General features: G+C 39.3%; 1 protein-coding gene across 1 annotated transcript; it reads right to left on the bottom strand.

Moving 5' to 3' along the window:
* Positions 1 to 89: 89 nt before the first annotated feature.
* On the bottom strand, positions 90 to 15,876 carry LOC138311733 (RNA-binding protein 8A-like). The gene is made up of 6 exons (XM_069252958.1): positions 15,809 to 15,876; positions 14,548 to 14,607; positions 13,500 to 13,577; positions 2,696 to 2,832; positions 1,751 to 1,881; positions 90 to 834 (listed from the first exon to the last, which is right to left on the bottom strand). Exons 1-6 carry the CDS (start codon positions 15,870 to 15,872, stop codon positions 804 to 806), a joined length of 501 nt encoding a protein of 166 aa, XP_069109059.1. The 5' UTR covers positions 15,873 to 15,876; the 3' UTR covers positions 90 to 803.
* Between the last annotated feature and the right edge of the window lie 2,600 nt (positions 15,877 to 18,476).

Genomic DNA, 18,476 nt, shown 5'->3' with positions numbered 1-18,476 from the left:
TATAGTAATTTCCTTTTTGAAATATTTTACATGAAATATCATCACATGTGATCAATGATGTATAAAATTAAAATAAATATTCAACAATATTAGAATTTAATATGTTTGTTTTGTTTATTCATGATCTGACATGATATCAAAGTCTAATAATGAGTCTGACAATGTTTTATATGAATAATACAACAGTTAACACAATTAAGAAATGATGAAACTTCTCCCTAGCCCTTAAAATACTCTCTCTATAAGTTGAATGTTGTGCTTTCAACACATCGGGGACATTTTACCACCCTGATAAAAAGCTGCCATCAGACCGAGAACCACCCTTTTGTATATATCTAACATGGATTATGCTTCCATTAAAGAACACCATACCAGAAAAGTAAAGATTAAAGCGTTTCATCTATAAGTCCTACCAGAACCACAATATTCAGAGATGTTACCAATAATTCTATATGACATTTAAATGGAGTTGAATCACAATTCCTGGCATGGAAAAATGCTGAGAACTTCATTCTTCTATCGTCCATTTACATACAAATCCAACACTCGTAACCCTCAAACATTCACGCATCCTATCCTATACTTAGAACAGCTATGCTGCACCACATCCTCCAGAACTTCCAAGACAGCATTTGAGTGCTGTGAAACAGTTGCAATCCTCTAACCCCTGAAATGTTGTCCTCTTCTGACGAATCATGGTTTAGGGGATATTGGATGTTTGACAACAATGTGTCCAGGTATGTTCTTGTCCATACCACACAGTTAATTCACTAGATTTTAAAAAGTTACACAAGTCTTTTAGATCACCGCCTTCTCCGATTGTCTCTGCGATTTCTGTAAAAAGAAAAACGAAAGTTTGATATGAAAATCTAAATCTGCTTGTCAACTTCTGGGACAGGTCAGTCTACACATAATTTATCTGATATAGTAGAATATAAGCCTCTTTTATATGTAGATGTGAAGAATAGGCATGATCTACCCTGGGGTCACAAAATGTTATATTTTTATTTATTTTTCTGAAGAAAAATATAAGAAAAAACCGTGACTACAAATAAATGCTCTAAACATGAAAATTGCACAATAATTTAAATCCAATTGTGTCATTTACAATAATTTCAGCCCGATTTCTGAAATTTGCATTCAAATTTTACTAAGGCAGCAGTTTTTTGTCGACGCCATGAGGTTGTATTGAATGGGTAGCCAGTAGCCATGAAATACAGACACGGGTGACATGAGCGTATTGCACGAGACCAGCCAGTATTACACCCGTAGGTGTGTGAGAATATTTTAAAATGTCTTCACATAATTACTATGATGTCATATTATATATATATAAAACGAGTCAATCCTTGTTATGTATTGACTTTACCTGCACAAAACTTCTACACAAGTAAATAGGATCAGAGAAAATTAGTAATTAATATTCCATGGGAATGAGACTGGGAAATAAATTTCTCTACCAATTGAAATGTCCTTTTTACACTTCCAGGTGCAACATTATCATGGATTCAAGCATCCTAAGATGCCAAATTGTGAACAGAAATTTACTTTTAAAATAACATTGGTAATGTATAGCAGAAATCAACTTCGCTAGCCAAGGGTATTCAGTCCAATGCTCTACCTGACTAAATACCCTTGGCTAGCGAAGTTGAGGAGAAATATAAAATCTGAGCATCTAACCCACAGATATTTAATCAATTTAAAGATCTCAGCACCTACAGAACTCATTTGCTACATTGGATATACTCACTTGTTCTTGCGTGGCCCTCTCACAAAACACCAATCCACATTGATTTTCTGACCTAGAATGTCGGATCCATTCAGGGCATCCATGGCCCCTTGGGCTTCCTTAAAGGTTTCATATTCTATCAGCGCATAACCCTAAAATAAATTGATTCATGTCAGTTTTACATTCATATACTAGGATGAATTCTCTAGTTATTAAATATTAATTATACCAGTAATGGCTTGTGACCAATTCTTGCGAAGTACAAATTCTCGCCATCACATGTGAATTTGAATTAACTCAATTTTTCAGACAATCTTTTGTGTGGAAATCTGCACAATAGCGTCTTCAATCATATGATTAACATAAATGTGTGTGTAATCATACAAGTACACATGTGATGGTGAGAATAGGTATTTGGCAAGAATCGGTCACCCCATTATGCATTATCATGAAAAAATTTCTTACCGGTATGTAATTATGTTTTGAAATCACAATGGTTTAGATTTTTTTCGAACAATAATGTTAACCAATTGCAAATGTCCATATAAAATAATAACATATTTACTACATATTCATTGCCTTTGCAATTTGTCTAATATCATCTCCAAACTGAGTTATCTGCCCTCCATTAAAATTTCCTCAAATTATTGCAATTGATATTCCAGGCGTTACTGTATTAATATAAGTTATATAACGGCAGTGATAGTAACTCCTGGAGTATTGAGGATGAGTTTTGACTGGCAATAGATAAATAATTCATGTTCAATGCTTTTACAGCCCTATTAGTGACATGAATTTTTATAAATCAACCAGTTAAACCTGATCAAAAAGATGAGCTAGAGGCATAATTATGATAAGTGACACTACAACAAAAACCAAACGAAAATCAGTACAGCCTTAATTCTGGTCTACATGGAATATCATCTGTTTCATCCTTATCAAAGACTTCATGTTTTTGTAATTTACCTTTAGAAATCCTGTGCGTCTGTCAAGGTTGATGTGCAGATTTTTTATCTGACCATAGTCGGCAAATTTATCATGGAGATCGTCTTCTTGTGCTTCTTCGTGAACACCAGTTACAAACAAGATCCATCCTTCAACAGCTGTCAATGGAAAATTTTCCATTACAGTTTGTGTCAGTACATTCAATACTAGTCTAAAACTCATCCAGTTATTCATTTGTGTACAATATTTATTATTATTAAAACATAAACGGTGTAGAAATACAAGTATGAAGAAGGATGGAGCATCAACGCCAAAGATTCCTTGAATTTGTGTGTATTAATTAGTTTACATGTTTTGGATGGCTAGGCCAACTGTCATCTGATGTAAACTAATAAATGCCCACAAATTTACGGAATGTTTGGTGTTGATGCTCCATCCTTCTTCATACAGTGGAACCTCCCAAAACCGAACCTTCTCAAAACCGATCACCTCTAGAAACCGAACATGGATGTCATGTACGGAATGAATTCCTCTTTATTAATAGTATATAAAACTTCCCAAAACCGATCCCTCCCAATTCCGAATACCGGACCGATTTTGAGATCGGAATAGTCAAATATAACTAAAATACACTTCTGAAAACCGGCCTTACCTGAGCGACACCGATAGATTGCATTGAGGTCTGATCAACCGACCGTGAAATACACACGTACCTGTACCATAGTTGTTGCATGCCATGTCCTGGGGCGTGTATACAGATGTGAAGGCTATAGGTACACGGTAATTATACCCGAGATGGTGGTGTAATTATTTAATCATGCCTATTGTTTAGATATCTAACGAAGGTCTACCATGTGCACACGGTTTGTTTACTGTAGGAAAACAAGCAGAGCTAGTAACAAAGAGAAAGTTTCGTATTCAAATCACACGTTTTTTTTTTTATTTACATATGTAGTTGTCGGATAACGTAAATTATCTGTATGAAGAAGCCGAAGCCTTGTATTGTTTTAGAAAATGACTATGTCATATAATGACCGGCATCGACTGATCATCGTGTAATTAGACCATATAATTTGATTCTTGACGTAACCGGAAGCGATCGGTCATATGTAGGTTGCAGACGAGAACATCCCCAAGAACATTCACTCAACCTCAGGGGTGTACAATTCTGAAAATTTTGCACTAGCCCAAGGGCTAGTAGCATCAATTTTTCACTAGCCCTGATCAGAAGTCTACTAGCCCTATTTTTTGTTAGTTTTTATATGTGCATTTTACTCGATCTGGATTTTTTACAAACCTGTACAGAACAAGTACATGTCTAACAGTGTGTTAAATACCATTCTGCTAATAAAGATTTCGCACAGATTGTTTCACAGGTACCAGGTATTCATTTAGTAAAAACATTCTTGAGTCAATATTGACAAGGCAACATCGCATGCAAAATACTTTAGATTTAAAATTATGCTTCTTATTTCACTCAGATATTTCCTTTAAAACTAACAGTAGAAAGAAAACATAATCGGTATATATCTATTAAAGTTTAACTTTGATATTAAAAGCTTAGCAGGAAAATGTAAAGTGAACAATCAGTATTTATTACCTGCTGTTTTCATTTTATAGGTATGATGAATTTAGTAAATAGTACAGTTCATGAAAATTCTGTAAAAAAATCTTTAATTGAAATTACTGTTTTACTGAACACTTACCTATTTTCCCTAATTTTCTGAGCATTGAAAAAAAACTTTATCTAGTAACATTTGCATGATACATTCGTATTTGAATCAAATAATGCCAATTTCATATAGATTTATTACAAGAACTACACAAAATCAATTTTACAATTTACTATAAAATATTTTGTAAATGATTATTAATTAGCACTGCTGATTTTCATTTACAAGTTTTCAATATATCATAAAAATATGCGAAAGATAGATGAAAATATGCAAAAAATATTGTACCTATAATTATGAAACCATTATTAAAGTTATTTTGAAAAACATTCAGTGGGTTTATTTGTGTCAACTGTGTTAACTAAGCATACCTATGTATCTGCAAGTGTACATGACAACATTTTACCGTGTATTTTAATCACTTCAAAATGATTCGCTATCCATCTCACAGCAGTAGTACTTTCTGAATCCAACCCCCATATACTCAAATTTATAACACTAAAATGATAATGATGCTAGATAATAAAACTGTCACTTCATAATTGATTCTTATCTAGAGTCAAGAAATCTAGATTTTCCCGTTCCCTGTCTGTCAGCAACCTCGGCAAACACATGGCCATCTGGGTCACCCAAGCGCTTAACTTTCATCAATTACATAACAAAACGTTTGATGCACCTAGATGAAGAATGTTATTTACGTTTGGGAACCACCTGTGGTATGCATCAATATCGTTTGCTTTAGTTTTGACGACACATTTACTGCTAGTAGAATTCTAATTGGCAATAAAAAGCTAAACTGCTGATTTACAACTGAAATTTCAATGTGAATATAGGATTTTAACAGAAATTTTCACTAGCCCACGGGCTAGTAATGATCGTGAAGCCACTAGCCCTGACCTGAAATTCACTAGCCCCGGACGTCGGGCTAGTGGAATTGTACACCCCTGAACTAGCTAACTAAACTACGTTTATAAGCGGTAACAAAGTCAAGTTTGCTGTAATCCATTCCTTTTAAACGTATGATTCTCTCTTTTGTGATAACATTCACATTAACAATCAATATCAGTCAGTTTTAATGAACACTAGGCATACATGCGGTGCACTAATGTAAACAAGAGGCCCAGAGGGCCTGTATCGCTCACCTGGTTTGTAATGCCTAGGAATGTTCTGAATACAGGTTCATTGTTTCTTTTCTGAAGGAATTTTAATATTTACCTCTAATTCCCCTATTGGGCCCCACTCTTTCTGCTCCAAGGGGTCAAAGCCAAAATTTATACAAATTCTGTTAACCCCAAGGATGTTTCTGGGCCAAATTTTGTTACAATCCATGCAGAACTCTAGGACAAGTAGCGATTTATAGGATTTACCTCTATTTCCCCTATTGGGCCCCGCCCCTCCTGCCCCCAGGGGGTCAGAGCCAAAATTTATACAAGTTCTGTTCCCTTCCCCCTAGGATGTTTCTGGCCAAATTTGGTTACAATCCATGCAGAACTCTAGGACAAGTAGCGATTTATAGGATTTACCTCTATTTCCCCTATTGGGCCCCACCCCTCCTGCCCATGGAGGGTCAGAGCTAAAATTTATACAAGTTCTGATCCCCTTCCCCTAAGGATGTTTCTGGCCAAATTTGGTTACAATCCATGCAGAACTCTAGGACAAGTAGCGATTTATAGGATTTACCTCTATTTCCCCTATTGGGCCCCGCCCCTCCTGCCCCCGTGGGGTCAGAGCCAAAATTTATACAAGTTCTGTTCCCCTTCCGCCAAGGATGTTTCTGGCCAAATTTGGTTACAATCCATGCAGAACTCTAGGACAAGTAGCGATTTATAGGATTTACCTCTATTTCCCCTATTGGGCCCCGCCCCTCCTGCCCCCAGGGGGTCAGAGCCAAAATTTATACAAGTTCTGTTCCCCTTCCGCCAAGGATGTTTGTGGCCAAATTTGGTTACAATCCATGCAGAACTATAGGACAAGTAGCGATTTATAGGATTTACCTCTATTTCCCCTATTGGGCCCCGCCCCTCCTGCCCCCGGGGGGTCAGAGCCAAAATTTATACAAGTTCTGTTCCCCTTCCCCCAAGGATGTTTGTGGCCAAATTTGGTTACAATCCATGCAGAACTCTAGGACAAGTAGCGATTTATAGGATTTACCTCTATTTTCCCTATTGGGCCCCACCCCTCCTGCCCCCGGGGGGTCAGAGCCAAAATTTATACAAGTTCTGTTCCCCTTCCGCCAAGGATGTTTCTGGCCAAATTTGGTTACAATCCATGCAGAACTCTAGGACAAGTAGCGATTTATAGGATTTACCTCTATTTCCCCTATTGGGCCCCGCCTCTCCTGCCCCCAGGGGGTCAGAGCCAAAATTTATACAAGTTCTGTTCCCCTTCCACCAAGGATGTTTCTGGCCAAATTTGGTTACAATCCATGCAGAACTCTAGGACAAGTAGCGATTTATAGGATTTACCTCTATTTCCCCTATTGGGCCCCGCCCCTCCTGCCCCCGGTGGGGTCAGAGCCAAAATTTATACAAGTTCTGTTCCCCTTCCCCCAAGGATGTTTGTGGCCAAATTTGGTTACAATCCATGCAGAACTCTAGGACAAGTAGCGATTAATAGGATTTACCTCTATTTCCCCCTATTGGGCCTCACCCCTCCTGCCCCCGTGGGGTCAGAGCCAAAATTTATACAAGTTCTGTTCCCCTTCCACCAAGGATGTTTCTGGCCAAATTTGGTTACAATCCATGCAGAACTATAGGACAAGTAGCGATTAATAGGATTTACCTCTATTTCCCCTATTGGGCCCCACCCCTCCTGCCCCCGTGGGGTCAGAGCCAAAATTTATACAAGTTCTGTTCCCCTTCCGCCAAGGATGTTTCTGGCCAAATTTGGTTACAATCCATGCAGAACTCTAGGACAAGTAGCGATTTATAGGATTTACCTCTATTTCCCCTATTGGGCCCCACCCCTCCTGCCCCCGTGGGGGTCAGAGCCAAAATTTATACAAGTTCTGTTCCCCTTCCCCCAAGGATGTTTCTGGCCAAATTTGGTTACAATCCATGCAGAACTCTAGGACAAGTAGCGATTAATAGGATTTACCTCTATTTCCCCTATTGGGCCCCACCCCTCCTGCCCCCGTGGGGTCAGAGCCAAAATTTATACAAGTTCTGTTCCCCTTCCCCCAAGGATGTTTCTGGCCAAATTTGGTTACAATCCATGCAGAACTCTAGGACAAGTAGCGATTTATAGGATTTACCTCTATTTCCCCTATTGGGCCCCACCCCTCCTGCCCCCGTGGGGTCAGAGCCAAAATTTATACAAGTTCTGTTCCCCTTCCCCCAAGGATGTTTCTGGCCAAATTTGGTTACAATCCATGCAGAACTATAGGACAAGTAGCGATTTATAGGATTTACCTCTATTTCCCCTATTGGGCCCCGCCCCTCCTGCCCCCGGGGGGTCAGAGCCAAAATTTATACAAGTTCTGTTCCCCTTCCCCCAAGGATGTTTGTGGCCAAATTTGGTTACAATCCATGCAGAACTCTATGACTAGTAGCGATTTAAAGGAAATGTTGACGGACGGACGACGGACGGACGGGACGACGGACGACGGACGCCGCGCCATGACATAAGCTCACCGGCCCTTCGGGCCAGGTGAGCTAAACAAGAGGCCCAGAGGGCCTGTATCGCTCACCTGGTTTGTAATGCCAAGTAATGTTCTGAATACAGGTTCATTGTTTCTTTTCTGAAGGAATTTTAATATTAACCTCTAAATCCCCTATTGGGCCCCACCCCTCCTGCCCCCTGGGGGTCAGAGCCAAAATTTATACAAGTTCTGTTCCCCTTCCACAAAGGATGTTTGTGGCCAAATTTGGTTACAATCCATGCAGAACTCTATGACAAGTAGCGATTTAAAGGATTTACCTCTATTTCCCCTATTGGGCCCCGCCCCTCCTGCCCCCAGGGGATCAGAGCCAAAATTTATACAAGTTCTGTTCCTCTTTCCCCAAGGATGTTTGTGGCCAAATTTGGTTACAATCCATGCAGAACTCTAGGACAAGTAGCGATTGATAGAATTTACCTCTATTTCCCCTATTGGGCCCCGCCCCTCCTGCCCCCTGAGTGTCAGAGCCAAAATTTATACAAGTTCTGTTCTCCTACCCCCAAGGATGTTTGTGGCAAAATTTAGTTACAATCCATACAGAACTCTAGGACAATTAAGTAGCGATTTATAGAATTTACCTATAATTCTCCTATTGGGCCCCGACCCTCCTGTCCCCGGGGACCAGAGCCAAAATTTATACAAACTCAGTTCTTATTCTCCCAAGGATATTTCTGGCCAAATTTGGTTACAATTCCATGCAGAACTCTATGACTAGTAGCAATTTATAGGATTTACCTCTATTTCCCCTATTGGGCCCCGCCCCTCCTGCCCCCGGGGGGTCAGAGCCAAAATTTATACAAGTTCTGTTCCCCTTCCCCCAAGGATGTTTGTGGCAAAATTTATTTACAATCCATGTAGAACTCTATGACTAGTAGCGATTTAAAGGATTTACCTCTATTTCCCCTATTGGGCCCCGCCCCTCCTGCCCCCGGGGGGTCAGAGCCAAAATTTATACAAGTTCTGTTCCCCTTCCCCCAAGGATGTTTGTGGCCAAATTTTGTTACATTCCATTCAGAACTCTATGACAAGTAGCGATTTAAAGGATTTACCTATATTTCCCCTATTGGGCCCCGCCCCTCCTGCCCCCGGGGGTCAGAGCAAATATTTATACAAGTTCTGTTCCCCTTCCCCCAAGGATGTTTGTGGCCAAATTTGGTTACAATCCATGTAGAACTCTATGACAAGTAGCGATTTAAAGGATTTACCTCTATTTCCCCTATTGGGCCCCGCCCCTCCTGCCCCCGGGGGCTCAGAGCCAAAATTTATACAAGTTCTGTTCCCCTTCCCCCAAGGATGTTTGTGGCAGAATTTGGTTACAATTCATGTAGAACTCTATGACTAGTAGCGATTTAAAGGATTTACCTCTATTTCCCCTATTGGGCCCCGCCCCTCCTGCCCCCGGGGGGTCAGAGCAAATATTTATACAAGTTCTGTTCCCCTTCCCCCAAGGATGTTTGTGGCCAAATTTGGTTACAATCCATGTAGAACTCTATGACAAGTAGCGATTTAAAGGATTTACCTCTATTTCCCCTATTGGGCCCCGCCCCTCCTGCCCCCGGGGGGTCAGAGCCAAAATTTATACAAGTTCTGTTCCCCTTCCCCCAAGGATGTTTGTGGCCAAATTTGGTTACAATCCATGTAGAACTCTAGGACAAGTAGCGATTTAAAGGATTTACCTCTATTTCCCCTATTGGGCCCCGCCCCTCCTGCCCCCGGGGGGTCAGAGCCAAAATTTATACAAGTTCTGTTCCCCTTCCCCCAAGGATGTTTGTGGCCAAATTTTGTTACATTCCATTCAGAACTCTATGACAAGTAGCGATTTAAAGGATTTACCTATATTTCCCCTATTGGGCCCCGCCCCTCCTGCCCCCGGGGTGTCAGAGCCAAAATTTATACAAGTTCTGTTCCCCTTCCCCCAAGGATGTTTGTGGCCAAATTTGGTTACAATCCATGTAGAACTCTATGACTAGTAGCGATTTAAAGGATTTACCTCTATTTCCCCTATTGGGCCCCGCCCCTCCTGCCCCCGGGGGGTCAGAGCCAAAATTTATACAAGTTCTGTTCCCCTTCCCCCAAGGATGTTTGTGGCCAAATTTTGTTACATTCCATTCAGAACTCTATGACAAGTAGCGATTTAAAGGATTTACCTATATTTCCCCTATTGGGCCCCGCCCCTCCTGCCCCCGGGGTGTCAGAGCCAAAATTTATACAAGTTCTGTTCCCCTTCCCCCAAGGATGTTTGTGGCCAAATTTGGTTACAATCCATGTAGAACTCTATGACAAGTAGCGATTTAAAGGATTTACCTCTATTTTCCCTATTGGGCCCCGCCCCTCCTGCCCCCGGGGGGTCAGAGCCAAAATTTATACAAGTTCTGTTCCCCTTCCCCCAAGGATGTTTGTGGCCAAATTTGGTTACAATCCATGCAGAACTCTATGACAAGTAGCGATTTAAAGGAAATGTTGACGGACAGACGGACGGACGGACGACGGACGCCGACGGACGACGGACGACGGACGACGGACGCCGCGCCATGACATAAGCTCACCGGCCCTTCGGGCCAGGTGAGCTAAAAAAACTTCCGATTGATTAAATCCGGATCGTGATGATCGGTATTCGGTTCACTTCTCCAAACCGAACCCTCTCTAAACCGGCCGAAATTATATGCACCGACCATGATCGGTTTCGGGAGGTTCCACTATACTTGTATTTCTACACCATTTATGGAGCGCTGTTTGAATACTCCGGTATCCACTTTGGATCCCTCTGTCGATACATCTTACCATTATGAAATACCTACAGGACGTTGAAAACCTCCGCCTTCTATTTAATGTTATTAAAAGAATACAAAACAAGAGGCCCAGAGGGCCTGTATCGCTCACCTGGTTTGTAATGTCAAGTCATGTTCTGAATACAGGTTCACTCTTTCTTTTCTGAAGAAAGGACCTCTTTCACGAACTTATTTTCCCTATTGGGCCGCGCCCCTCCTGCCCCCACCCCAGAGCCAAAATTTATACAAGTTCTGTTCCCCTTCCCCCCCAGGATATTTGTGGTCAAATTTGGTTACAATCCATGCAGAACTCTAGGACAAGTAGCGATTTATAGGATTTACCTCTATTTCCCCTATTGGGCCCCGCCCCTCCTGCCCCCGGGGGGTCAGAGCCAAAATTTATACAAGTTCTGTTCCCATTCCCCCAAGGATGTTTGTGGCCAAATTTGGTTACAATCCATGCAGAACTCTAGGACAAGTAGCAATTTATAGGATTTACCTCTATTTCCCCTATTGGGCCACGCCCCTCCTGCCTCCGTGGGGTCAGAGCCGAAATCTATACAGTTCTGTTTCCCTTCCCCCAAGGGTGTTTGTGGCCAAATTTGGTTACAATCCATGTAGAACTCTAGGACAAGTAACGATTTATAGGATTTACCTCTATTACCCCTATTGGGCCACGCCCCTCCTGCCCCTGGGGGGTCAGAGCCAAAATTTATACAAGTTCTGTTCCCCTTCCCCAAAAGATGTTTGTGGCCAAATTTGGTTACAATCCATATAGAACTCTAGGACAAGTAGCGATTTATAGGATTTACCTCTATTACCCCTATTGGGCCCTGCCCCTCCTGCCCCCGGGGGGTCAGAGCCAAAATTTATACAAGTTCTGTTCCCATTCCCCCACGGCTGTTTGTGGACAAATTTGGTTACAATCCATGTAGAACTCTAGGACAAGTAGTGATTTATGGGATTAACCTCTATTTCCCCTATTGGGCCCCGCCCCTCCTGCCCCCGGGGGGTCAGAGCCAAAATTTATACAAGTTCTGTTCCCCTTCCCCCAAGGATGTTTGTGGCCAAATTTGGTTACAATCCATGCAGAACTCCAAGACAAGTAGCGATTTATAGGATTTACCTCTATTATCCCTATTGGGCCCTGCCCCTCCTGCCCCTGGGGGGTCAGAGCCAAAATTTATACAAGTTCTGTTCCCCTTCACCCAAGGATGTTTGTGGCCAAATTTGGTCACAATCCATGTGGAACTCTATGACAAGTAGCGATTTACTGTCGTGTCGGTCTAACCGTTGACAAAATCAATGATGTAATACCTCGGTATGTTGAGCGACAGTATTATCAACTGGTTGAGTGGTTCTGTCAAATGTCTGAGGGGCGGAGTTTAGATAGCCTACCCGACGTCAGGCGATAGAGCAAGTGGGCGGAGTTTATCTGACAATGTTCTAGAGTTTGAAAGGCAATATGACTGCGCCTGATAAAAAAACGTGTGTGGAAGATCTTTTGCTAACGGGGTACTGACGGACGGTAAACTTCGTAGTGAATTACTTGATCTTCATTATAAACTAAAGGATTATCTTTTTCATGAGATTAGTTAAAAAAAACAACTGATGTTACGTACGAGAGGAGGTTGTCACAAGATTATAAAGAATGTGACTGCACGTGGGACATTTAACCCAGCTACCTGTTTATCGGAACCCAAGCAAAATTACCAACGAAGTCTTAAGTTTATAGAATAAATAAAATCCGTAGTGAATTAAAAGTACTTTGATATTTAAGAAGTTGATTGATAAAGAAACAAACAGAGGTAAACTTACCGCGAGGTGGGCCTCACGGCAGCCATTACGTTGTTCTCGAAGTAGCCTAACAGGTTAGCTAACGTTTGTGACGCACATTTCCCTACCGTGAATTATGCTAGCGATGACGCAAAAAGTTATCCAGTCTATCCCGGCTGAAACACGGACAGCAGCTCTTGAAAACCACGTTATCGCATTTAATGCCAGAGATTTCTTTGAAGAAACGTCTGTTGTAAAAACTGCGGGTAGGCCTAATAGAAAGTATGGACACATCCTGCAGTTCTTTTGGACAGGGTAATACCCGATGAGTTCAGGATAGATCTAGTTCTTATGAGTACGGTAATACCCGATGAGTTCAGGATAGATCTATCACACGAGGGTCACACATATCACACTATATAAGCCACGCCCACCAACCAATCAACTCGCGTTTAGCATTATATTGTAACCCATTATGCAATAGTATTGTGCAAGTTGCACGGCGAGTACATCACTGTCATCATCAACGGTTAGACCGACACTACAGTAAATTAAATGTTGACAGACGGACGACGGACGCCGCGCCATGACATAAGCTCACCGGCCCTTCGGGCCAGGTGAGCTAAAAACTGAATTGCATTTCTAATAGAAAGTTTTTTTCCCCGCTCAATTTTATTTATTCAAAACGGTTTAATAAGACTTTGCCCTAAAGAAATTTCATTTTACTTTTCCAATTCCTATTTTTCAATATACAGCTACATTTGTAGATATCAAATTTTGACTTTCAGAGGAAGAAGTTACAAACTTCTAAGAATTTTTTTAAAATAAAAAGTTTCATTGCTAATTGTCTTTATTGAATAATTAATTTCAATTCTACCTTCATCTCGCTGAAGGCTAGACCCAATTACAGCCTGACATTAGGCCTAAAGGATGACGGGACCTATACTTACACCTCTGTGGACCAGGGCCACCATCCTCATCCACATCCATCGCCTCAAAATCCTCAACACCACTCCTTGTTGGGCCATCTGTAAATATATATTTTAACTATGAGTAAAACAGGGGAGGCAAGAATTAGATTTTGCATTTTAAAGGGACAATTCACTCAGGCTAATTCTTTTACATAACAAAGAAGCAAAATATGGCATAAATGTATTGTTCTACATTTCTTATGAAACATATAACATAAAATATTTACAAATTCCACATCAAAGTTTAGTATTTTAATTAATATCGTTGAAATATCAAATCGTTGATCAATACGATTAAGCAGGTACAATATGGACGCTGTACCCATACCCGAGCCAAAGTCAGGCACATTAAACAAATAAACTACATAACCACTGAGAAGGTGATAAAATGATTTTTAGGCAAGACAATTCACCTTATAAGGTTAACACACTACTGTCAGAGCGATTTAAGCAGTTCTAGACAAAAGTTGCATTACTCTACGAGCAAGGGACAGGGTTCGGCATACAAGAAGTTCGACCACAATGTGTAATGGCGGACAGCGAGCGAGTTTGAACATCTACACATATGTCACAACCATGGACTTTTCAGGCATATCACAGTAAAACCGACCAATCTAATTTCCATTAGAACTGTTCTCTTAGACTGAATTGTCCCTTTAAGTATTTCCAGTGTCAAAATATACTGATCTATGTAAACCATCTAAATAGAGGGAGTTGTGATGAAAAATTAATGGGAGGGTGCTGTAGCTTATTACCAGGCATCAAAACCTTTAAGGAGTTAAGGTGTCTTATAAAAGCCACAAGATTATAACAAACTCACAGACGGCGAGACTAGTTATTTCTCAAGAGACTGACATTTGACCTGTCTTTGGTAAGGTTCACAAAAATTTAGATTGATGCATCATGCTTTACCTCATTGAGAAACACCCTAATTTCCATCCTATTACCACAACTGTACAAATTATAATCAAAGATAGGAAAATACATTATGAAATATACCACCATCAAATTCTTTTATGACATATACCTGAGCCAAATCCTCTTCCTTTCCGCTTCTTTGCCTTTTCTTTTAGCTTCTGTAACCCCTCTAAAAAGAAATCATAATTACATAAGTGTACATGTTTGTTTGTTTGATTAATTAACGTCCTATTGACAGTTAGGGTCATGTAAGGACGGTCTCCCATGTCTGTTGTGTGTATGTTGTGAGAGGTGCGTGTTTTGGGAGACTGCGGTATGTTAACACCAACTAAATTTGTATATATTGTTAACTCATTTACCCCTAGATGCTTTTGAACTCTTCTTCAAAGGCTGGAATATTTCAGTATGAACTTTCGAGGGGGGGGGGGGGAGAGTGAGATTGCTAAATCCTCATTGTATAACACATGACCCGTATAATGTTGCTAGTACAGGGTTCTCACAATGTTTTTTAATAGAAGGTTAAAAATTAATAATAGGTGGTTGGTAGCCGCAGGCCCCATGGTGGCCAATATTTATTTCTGACGAAAATAGCCGGTTGTAAACTAGGAAATAGACGGCCGTTTTTGCCGGCAACCAGCTTTTAACGAGAACTCTGTAGTAAAATGTCTATGCTATATATATGTTAAATATAGTGTTTGTAATAAGTTATCTTCGGAAGTTGCATGGTTATTGATTTATGGGATAAATATTTTGAGTATAGAGTCAAAATGTAATTGTCCCAGGACTCAATCCTTTGACTATAAATAAGAAAAGTAATAGACAAGTGCATTCGATATGTGAGCTAAGCAGTTTGCAGTAAATAAGTTAAAAGTACATTTATAACGTTTATAATTAAATGAAGTCATTATGCTCCTGATGTTGATGGATTCTTAGTATGTTATTAGCCCGAGATACTCTGGCCCTGACACCAGACTTAGACATTATGACAGATAGACGTCTGGTTTAGGGCCAGAGCGCAGTAGTATGTTATATGTTGAAGCAGGCAAACTAAGAAGTTTGAAAAAGACTGAATAAATGTGCAGTGTTTTTGTTCTTGACTACATGCTTGACCCTTTCTTCAATGCCCAAATTAATGTGCAATAATGGGGAGGATCGATGGTGTGTATATCACTATATGGCAGAAACAATAATCAATCACTTTTTGTTTCCTTTCATGATTTCAAGAAAATGTGACTTGTTTTGGTCACCGGCAAAAGTAGCAGTTTGAATTATTATGCATATTCGAATAAAACAAAGGCCAAACGACCATTCTAACGGAAGAATAGATTTCTTGCCATTAACAGTCACACAGAAATTCGTGAAATTCTTACGATCGCCTTCCTCGTCGACCTCAAACTCATCTCCTCCTTCTTGTAAATCTAAAACATCCGCCATCTTTGGTTTGTGCACATCTGTGAAAATCCGATGGCGATTCATTCTATATGGCAAGATTCCCTGCTATTTTTAGATCGGTCTGTTGGCAATCAGGCTAAAACTAAGAATTTATCGACTATATTGACCTGACATTATGTTTATCTTAATTTAGGTCATCGCGCTTGCTAGAGTAATGTATACATTTGTAGACGTTTTAATTGCAGTTACATTTTATATCTATTGTAAAAGTACCGTATGTATTGTTACGCTTCATTTATAAATATATGTACATATGCAGTCCTGTCTTTATTAGCCTATATCAGTATATGTTCTTAAGTCATCAGAAGCATAGAATCCACTACAGTATGGACTAACGAGCTCTATACAGCTGTTCATAAAAAATGTCAGAAGGATTTAAAACTGTTTTTTTTTCGTCTTTTCTTTAAGATGCTCCACCGCAGACTGAGCATAAACGATACTCATCATTTAAACGGTAATTGTTGTTTAATCGTGTATTTATATAGTGTTTAATTAACACAAAAATAATATGAAATGATTTATTTTGCTTTTGATGCATGCGCAATCAGTACTTCATTCCATATATAGCAAAGTGACCCAGAATTTTTTCGGGATGCAATTAATTACTTTCAATATTTTTGTCTTGAAGTAAAATTAGAAGCTCAAACTTTTTAATGGTGGTAATGGTGTAAAGTAAGTAACTTTTGTAATTGAACCAGAAACTATTATTTGTTTTTTTTTTTTTTTTGCAGAGAATGAAACTCGGCGGCGCAAATTTACATACATGTGAATATATGTTTCTTGTATAGCATTGAATGCCACAATGTACCTACATAATCATAAATTGTATGTATTGTGTCGTTGCATATTATATGTACACGAATGTAGGATGAAAAAAAAAACAAACAAACAAAACTTGTATATGCCCAAAGTCCGTTTTTCTAATGCAACTAAAGATATTTATATTGACATATACTACGGATGTATGTAAGCTAACCTTTACACCCTAGTGCACTTGGAGTGCACTACATTTAAACTAGGATTTTACAATATTTAAACTACAGGTAAACTTGTAATGCACTACGCCCAGTCAGGTATGACCACTAATTATAAAACCCCTATACAAATAATGGGCAATGCCATTGAACAATGTGTTAGATACATGTACCTGTAATTTCGCCTATGGGTATTGATTTACCTGGTATCGCCTATGGAAACGGTTGCTTTAGTGATATATTTATAACTATCTGAGTGGTAGTTCAGTTATATTTGTATTACTCGATATAGCAATTGAATTCTCTATTGTTAATTCTCTTAGACTTATATAATTAAATGATTTAATGAGATTAATATTTATCATCATAATATGAACAATCTTAACATTAAAGCTTTAAAAATAAATGTCGATGGGTCTAATAATTTACTGTCTTTTTAGTGATATGTTTTAAACCAGAGTTTATTTTTTGTTTAAACATATATTTCTAGACATACATGTACAATATCACCTCTTAATGTTTTGGATATATTTTGATAAAGATATATATACTTACATATATTTCATTTTGATTATTCATTGATTTAATAGTCAGTTTGGGTGATGTGTATAATATAGACATTAGATCTACTTGTATATTGAAATCACGCAAACGTTGTGTACATGTATTAAATGATAAATTTACAGCGCTGGAAAGTGATGACTACATTAAAACCACGTGGAGTATCATATACAATTTATGTTGTCAAGAGACATTTTAATCATAGATCTGTTTTAGTGTTTATACAATATGCACATATTAAATAAAACGTTGTATCTTATACAGATCAATTAATTGGTTTTTTTTTTATTTTCAACAGCAAATTTAGATTACACACTTCATATCATTATGACATGTACATTTTGTGTTCATTTTATGTAGATGTATGTACATGTAGTTGTTGTGTTTGATATGAGCAATGTATATATGTCATGTATACAATGTACATGGGGATACAGGTATACCTGCATAATTGATTTATATATAAAACAAATACTGTGAATTCTAGGCACACGGGTCAGTCGCCACCTGTGTGATGACACCTTACCTAAGATGATGATCAGTCAGTTTAAGGGTTAAACGTACCTCCACGAACAATATAACTGTAAAGTATATTGTAGCATACTCAATAAACGTTTGACGTCATGGTTGGATTGTGAAAACATAATAAAAGGTGAGCAAAATGGATTTCGAAGAAAAAGGAGTTGTCAGTAACATATCTACACTCTGTATAATATCATTACCAATAGAAAAACACCAATCTTTCAACGTTTAAAAACACATTTCTACCACATTTTCATAAAAACGGCTACTGCCGTTGGAAAGAGCGATAATTTTCCTTTCAAAATCATCTTACATTTCTATACAAAGAGCCGGTGTAACGTTGAAAATGGACCCCCGTTGAAAACTAACCTCGAGTCATTTTTCAACGTTGAAAAATGACCCCGAAAACCGTTGAAAACTGAACATTAAGCGCACTTTTTACACGACCCGTTGAAAATAGACCCCGTTGAAAAGTGATCCCATCAGAACTCGTTCTTACACAACAACACAACACGACACCAAAACACCA

This window comes from Argopecten irradians, unplaced genomic scaffold, assembly GCF_041381155.1.
Source record: "Argopecten irradians isolate NY unplaced genomic scaffold, Ai_NY scaffold_0097, whole genome shotgun sequence".
Lineage (NCBI taxonomy): Eukaryota > Metazoa > Mollusca > Bivalvia > Pectinida > Pectinidae > Argopecten > Argopecten irradians.
Note: the sequence above shows the minus strand (reverse complement) of the source record. Positions and strands in the feature narration are given on the sequence as shown.

Coding starts and splice junctions, on each gene's coding strand:
- LOC138311733 (XM_069252958.1), bottom strand. CDS start 15,872: ATGGCGGATGTTTTAGATTTACAAGAAGGAGGAGATGAGTTTGAGGTC. Junction 14,608..15,808: donor GGTCGACGAGGAAGGCGATC/GTAAGAATTTCA, acceptor ATTTCTTTTTAG/AGGGGTTACAGAAGCTAAAA. Junction 835..1,750: donor AGAGGGCCACGCAAGAACAA/GTGAGTATATCC, acceptor TTCTTTTTACAG/AAATCGCAGAGACAATCGGA.